General features: G+C 45.3%; 1 protein-coding gene across 2 annotated transcripts in view; it reads left to right on the top strand.

Moving 5' to 3' along the window:
* pcbp4 (poly(rC) binding protein 4) overlaps nucleotides 1-7,500 on the top strand; it is a 20,167-nt gene that overhangs the window by 191 nt on the left and 12,476 nt on the right. For both annotated transcript variants that reach the window (XM_068594043.1, XM_068594042.1), the window contains exons 1-4: nucleotides 1-102; nucleotides 990-1,013; nucleotides 3,204-3,236; nucleotides 7,176-7,292. The exon at nucleotides 1-102 is cut by the window's left edge. In XM_068594043.1, the coding sequence (XP_068450144.1) occupies nucleotides 1-102; nucleotides 990-1,013; nucleotides 3,204-3,236; nucleotides 7,176-7,292 (276 nt within the window). The remainder of the gene's footprint in view (nucleotides 103-989; nucleotides 1,014-3,203; nucleotides 3,237-7,175; nucleotides 7,293-7,500) is intronic.

Below are 7,500 nucleotides of genomic sequence, written 5' to 3'. Positions count from 1 at the left end.
TCCACCCACCACACCACCACCTCCACCATGAGCAGCGAGCAGGACTTTGGAGACGGCGCCATGGGAGTCACGCTCACGCTGCGCCTCCTCATGCACGGGAAGGTCAGATACTGTTATTATTTTTATTATAAGCAGAGAAAAACATCTGTTCTTCCTCTACCACAAACTCTCACAAGAGCAACAAATGTGGATTAATCCGCCGCATTAAATAGTCCCCAACAAATGCACCATTACCTCCTGTTTCTATGAGCCTGCAGCTCTTTTCTGGGGCTATTTTTTTGGGCCATTCTGATGTCCTGCGATCTCATTGGTCCTCAGACTCTTGTGGAAGCGTGTCAGGTGACACATGCGGAAGGAGACGGTCGGTTACATACCTTGTTTGTCATGGTACGAGCAAGGAAAAGCTTAAACTAAGTTATCTTTCAATTTCTGATCCGAAAAACAGGGTTTTTGGACTGAATGCTGGAGCGTTTCAAATTGTTTTTAAAGACGTACATGATTGGCTGCTTTTTTTTTTTACATTTTGCAATCCTTTCATTTCAATAAACTGATTCAAACTGAAGCTGAAGTGACTTCATAGATGCCGATTTTGTAAAAAGACTCAATTCATGTTTTGTTTGTTCTGCTAGACGACGATCGATCATTTAAATCTCCTCCTTTGTTCCTGTAATCGACTCAAATAACGTCCTACAGGCGTAAATATTGAGTTTTTGAGTAAATTGGCATCATCATTATGACTATAAGCCTCGACAATGGCCCCAAAAAGCCAATAGACTGAACTCACTGTAGTTGAATAATCACTTTTTGTTAGACATATAACAAGCCGGATTCCAAAGAAAGTGACTAAATATGAAATAACTTGAATTGCTGGAAACAAAACATATTTTTTCAAGAAGGATATAATACAATTTTCACAATATAAAAGTACTTTTTTTACAAAGACGTGTCCATCCGTCCTCTGACAGACTTCTCTTGTGTCTCCTCCACAGGAAGTAGGAAGCATCATCGGCAAGGTGAGTCGGTCATTTTGCTTCACTCTGTGTAGAACGTCATGACTTGTACGTTTGAACACGCGTCGTCCGCCGTCGTTTACTGTTGTCGCTTCATTAGAAAAACGAGATGAGAATCATCCTCCCTGTAATGCCACTGCAATGTGACAAATAAAATATGAAATAACCTTTTGGAAACCGTGCACGAAAATCCTCCCGCTCCCATTTTAAGTCCCAGCATGCCCCATTCAGACTATCTTTTTGCATAAAATACGTCATTTTTCCATTTTTGAACCGAACAACACTGTTTTTTTTAGCTTAAACTCCTTTATAACAGGCCAAGGCTTTGTTTTATTGTGATTTTTGTTTCAGATTCTGATTCTTTAGGTCCTTATCTTTCCAAAAAGGTGTCTTACTGATCGCTCCGGGAGGCATTGCAGTGGAAATCTGGCTCATATCATGCTGGATGTTCATAGTTACGATCAAAATATCTTCTAAAAGGGATTTTTTTGCAAATATACATTTTTTTCCCAATACTTTGCTGAACAAATACAGACAATAAACACAAGTATTGTAATTTATTTGGGGTTCCTACGACGACTGAAACGCAGGCAAAAAAAGAGGTCGACATCCACAATTGGTTCCAGAGTTTTCAACGGATTAACAGCGTGTAAATCTCCAGTCAGTCCATGTCCTCGTAATCTTTACGGACTGAAGAAATGCGAGTCACTTTCACTCTGGACGTGTTAAATGAAAAAACACAGATTTATTTTTCTCCTACTCTAAATACATCGCCGCCGAGTGAAGTGTGCTGATGGCCGCCGCCCTGTCGGCACATGGCTGGAGGCGGAGCCCCCTCAGCGTATACGTGGACCCCTCATCCCCGACCCTGTGTGGTCTGCCAGCTTGCGGTCTCTGACATTAAGATGGCGTGACGTCACATCGCTGCCGTTGGCTCGTGTCAGCGTGAGCTGCTCTCAGGTTTAAGCCGAGCGGGATATGAATATATATGAGACGCAGCATTATAAAGAGCCGTAAAGCTTTTTAAAGGAACCTCCTATAGAAGCTCGCGTCCACCAGAAAGATATAAAAATATAAGATGAAAATGTAGCTGTGATAATATCCCCATGCAAAGTGAAAGTTATGAGATGAAAAGGCACATTTGTGAGATAAAATATAATTTTAACCTTTAACCTATCTCATGATTTTGACTTACCGTGGGGGTCATTTTATTATCAAAGCTACAGTTTCATCTTACTTATTATTTGACTGCAGAAATGGACTTCAATACGTTTCTTTTTGTCAAGGAAACTTTATTCTCTGGAATATTTTTTTTTGTTACTACTGACTGATAGCCTCAAAACCTCGATACCCCGACACCTCCATACCTCCATACCTCCACACCTCCACACCTCCATGACTCCATGACTCCATACCTCCACACCTCCATGACTCCATACCTCCACACCTCCACACCTCCATGACTCCATACCTCCACACCTCCATACCTCCATGACTCCATACCTCCATACCTCCATACCTCCATGACTCCATACCTCCATACCTCCATGACTCCATACCTCCACACCTCCATACCTCCATGACTCCATACCTCCACACCTCCATACCTCCATGACTCCATACCTCCACACCTCCATACCTCCATACCTCCATGACTCCATACCTCCACACCTCCATACCTCCATGACTCCATACCTCCATACCTCCATACCTCCATGACTCCATACCTCCACACCTCCATACCTCCATGACTCCATACCTCCATACCTCCATGACTCCATACCTCCATGACTCCATACCTCCACACCTCCATGACTCTATATCTCCATACCTCCACACCTCCATACCTCCATACCTCCATGACTCCATACATCCAAACCTCCACACCTCCATATCCTTCCCTTGTTACCTCCATACCACGTTACTTTGTTATCTTGATGACTCAAAAACTTGATACTTTCAATAACCTTGATACCTCCATACCTCAATAACTCCATACATTGATAACTCGATACCTTGATAACTCCATACATTGATAACTCGATACATTGATAACTCAACAACTCGACACCTTTGATAACTCAAAACTTAAAAACTCCATAACTCATACCTCAATAACTTGATGTAACACTCTTTATTATTTGTCATTATTTGCATTGTGTTGATCAGCTCTGTGTTTCTGTCCGTCCACAGAAAGGAGAAACGGTGAAGAGAATACGAGAGGAGGTAAGACCCGCCCCCTCGCCCTGCCCATCCAATCATCTCTCTCCTCCTCCTCCTCCTCTTCCTCTTACTCCACCGGCTCGGTTTACGCTGCCGGTCCGTTAACGAGGCTCAGCTGCAGTTGGCTTTGAATAAAAAGTGTCAGAGGAAGAGAGACGTGTCCGCCCGTCATGTGCTTCTATTTATAGACCCCAACATCAGGAGGGTTGTTTTGTGTGTGTGTGTTGTGTGTTTTTGTGAGTTTTGGGCCACTTTGACGTTCACGTCTTTGGTGTGTCGGCGAAGACAGCCGTGAAATGGAAGACGTGGAGCTTCCCTATGGAATATCTGTCATGAGAGAGAGAGAGAGAAAGAGAGAGAGAGAGAGAGAGAGAGAGAGAGAGAGAGAGAGAGAGAGAGAGAGAGAGAGAGAGAGAGAGAGAGAGGTTTGTTTCGAGGAAAGCGTTTACGTGTTTGTCTGTCAAGCAGCTTGTAAAGATGGGAGACGGTGAAGCGTCCCTCTGGAATATCTGTTCTCTCCATCAGGGAGAGAGAGAGAGAGAGAGAGAGAGACAGAGAGAGAGAGAGAGAGAGAGAAAAAGAAAGAAAGAAAATGAGCATCTGAAGCCGAAGAGCGAAACATAAACCGATGATTTATATTAACAGACCAGATACTTTGTAGTTTGAGTAGAGCAGCTGGTCTACAAGGATCCACACTATTACTGCACATACACACACACACACACACACACACACACACACACACACACACACACACACACACTTTGCAGGTGTTCAAAGTCAGAACACAATTCTGTGCTGACACCTCAAGTGACTTAAAACATGCACACAACTCCAAACATACAGACACACAACTCCAAACATACAGACACACAACTTCAAACATACAGACACACAACTTCAAACATACAGACACACAACTCCAAACATACAGACACACAACTTCAAACATACAGACACACAACTCCAAACATACAGACACACAACTCCAAACATACAGACACACAACTCCAAACATGCTGATACAGACACACAACTCCAAACATGCACATACAGACAGGAAGTCATGATGGAGGACGTATCGGATGTCTGTGCATCTTTTGTAAAATGGCCGCTTCACGTTACGCTGGATGAACAGATTCTCCCTGTCGTGTTGCAGAAGACCCGCCAAAATAAAAGCCTCCTCGTCAGCGGAATCAAATTAAACCCAGTTTTCCTTTAACGAGGCTCAGGAACAGGTCCCAGGACTCGTTCCGGTGTGTTTCAACGAGAAGAAAACACTCCTCGGTTTTAATGAGCCGACATTTACTAAGTCTTTGTTCCCTGTGAGAAGAAAAGGAAAAAGTAAAATAATAATATAAAATAAAATCACTTTCTGGAGGGATGAATAGTTTTCAAAATGTGTGTCTTCGGAGAGAGAGAGAGAGAGAGAGAGAGAGAGAGAGAGAGAGAGAGAGAGAGAGAGAGAGAGAGAGAGAGAGAGAGGTGACCAGAACAGGAAGTGACCATATTAGGACTGAGGAGGAGTGATGTAGAGACGCTGTTTACGTCTCTGGTGTCCACCTGTCAATCACCTTGTAGCCCCGCCCTAAAGCAAAGAGAGAATGCCCCCTGGTGGTCAGGAGAGAGAATGCAGCTTCAATACATGAAGCATAGGCTTCTATACAACCAGAGGAGTCGCCCCCTAGTGGTCAGGAGAGAGAATGCAGCTTGGAGAGAAAACAGGAGCATAAATATTGTATTTATTTTCCTCTCAAGGACAAACCACAACGATCTACTGAAGTTATAAGCCTCGTCTTCCTCTCATTACGCTTCTTTATTCCCGGTGCAAACCTCACTCCCTCACTGCATTGTGTATGCAAACTGACATTTCAAACACACACACACACACACACACACACACACACACACACACACACACTTCTTTTCAGCACAATGCAGGTTTTTAGTTTTTTTGAGGCACAGAATCAGCACATGAGGACGAGTAAGAAGTCCTTTTTTCATCCAGTCAATAAAAGCACTGATGTCAGGCTGTAGCTCTTCATAACAGCTGTACACACACACACACACACACACACACACACACACACACACACACACACACACACACACACACTGTCTCTCTCTCTCTCTGGCAGCATGGGTGTCCGTCTTTCCTCCTCTCCAAATGAAGAGTAATGGAGACAAGAGGCCAACAAGATGTTCTGCTGCACATCTCACTCATTAGGGGGATGAGAGAGAGAGAGAGAGAGAGAGAGAGAGAGAGAGAGAGAGAGAGAGAGAGAGAAACCTGCTGATGGAGAAGCATGTTCTTCCGTTAATCAGATCCAGAAGCGGTTGGAAAGTCTGTTTGAGTCAGACGGGTTTACTTGTGTTAGTTAGTTTATAGTCAAACTAAGAAATGAGGTGAAGGAAAGGAGAGAAGGAAAGGAGAGAAGGGAAGGAGAGAAGGCAAGGAAGCGGAGGGCTGCAGAGGGTAAAGAACACCACAGGGATGAGTTAGCATCACAAGGACAGGAAGTAAGAGATGGAGAAGCACGACAGAGACATGAATGAGAAGGGGAGGGGGAGGCGAGGAGGGAGGAGAGGAGGAGAGGAGGGAGGAGGCATTAATGATAACGAGAGAGTGATTAGATGAAAGGATAAAAGTCAAGGAGGGAGAGATGAATGAACGAGTGAGTGAGAAGACGTGGAGGATGGATGATGAGATTAATGAAGGGCATGGAGAGAGAGAGAGAGAGAGAGAGAGAGAGAGAGAGAGAGAGAGAGAGAGAGAGAGAGAGAGAGATGGATGGTGGAGGATGAGAAGGAGAGACGGCAGTTAATGTATTTTTATTCAGATAATAAATGGAGAGAGTTATTCCATCACTGCTTTATTACCAAACACTGAACAAAAGGTGCTGCACTCACACACACACACACACACACACACACACACACACACACACACACACACACACACACACACACACACATACACACACACACACACACTTTCACTCGGAGGCAGCACATTTCTTCTATTTTGAATGCAGTTTATAGACATCAGAGACAACAGGAGACTCACTAATGAACACACACACACACACACACACACACACACACACACACACACAATGACACACACACATACAACAGGAACCAGGAGATAGGAACCAGGAGATAGGAACCAGGAGATAGGAACCTGCAGCTCACCTTCAGGTTTCTCTCCTCGTGGTTCTGCTCCTGATGGGAACATGAACACTAGCTCCTCTATATTTACATCACCTTGTCTCCTCTCCTCCTGATCCCCCCTTTTCTCTCACTTTCCTTCCTTCCTTCCTTCCTTCCTTATTCTCTAAATAAATCCTCTCATGTCCTGGGTCTTAACTCACATCATCTTCCTCCCTCATCCTCCTCCTCCTCAAAAATAATCTTTCTCCCTTGATATATTCTCACCGTCTTTTCATTTCCTTCTCTGCTCTCCTTCCTTCTTTCCTTCCTTCCTTCCTTCCTTCCTTCCTTCCTTCCTTCCTTCCTTCCTTCCCTCCCTCCCCCTCACCCTCGTCTGCCTCCTCTCCTGTATAAAACCGTGATGTCCTACATCTCTCTCTCCCCCTCTTCCAGCCTCCTCTGTAATCCCTCTCTCACAGGTGAGTCTCCTTAAGGGAGCGAGGGAGCAGTGTGGGTCCTCTTATACCACATACCCCTCCCTCCTCCTCCCCTCCCTCCCCACTAATGTGTTTTCTCTCTCCTGTGTTCCTCCCTCCCTCCTCCCTCCTAACTCACCTCCACTCTGCTCCTCGATGTTTTTACTCGTTTCCTTTCCCTTGCATTGTCCCCTCGTCCCCTTTCCTGATGCCTCCCCCCTTTCCCGCCCTCCTGCCCCCCCAAACCAAAATGAATCATCTCCCCCCTCCCTCCCCTCTCCCCCCTCCTCCCCCTCCCCTCTCTGCCCCACAGAGCAGTGCGAGGATCAACATCTCAGAGGGCTCGTGTCCAGAGAGGATCATCACCATCACGGGGCAGACGGACTGCGTGTTCAGAGCCTTCACCATGATCACCTTCAAGCTGGAGGAGGTAGAGAGCATGCACACACACACACACACACACACACAGACACACACACACACACACACACACACACACACACACTTTCTGAGCTCCCTGTGGTTTTCCCAGGTGAAGAGCGTGACCTTTACTTCCTCTGCAACACGTCTGTTCTCTGCCTGGGAGACATTCATATGTGTCTGACCTCTCACACACACACACACACACACACACACAC

This window comes from Clinocottus analis, unplaced genomic scaffold, assembly GCF_023055335.1.
Source record: "Clinocottus analis isolate CAN_PGR_092001 unplaced genomic scaffold, fCliAna1.0.p SCAF_3, whole genome shotgun sequence".
In the NCBI taxonomy this organism is placed as follows: Eukaryota; Metazoa; Chordata; class Actinopteri; order Perciformes; family Cottidae; genus Clinocottus; species Clinocottus analis.
The sequence above is the reverse complement of the archived record's forward strand: the minus strand, read 5'-3'. Positions and strand labels throughout refer to the sequence as shown.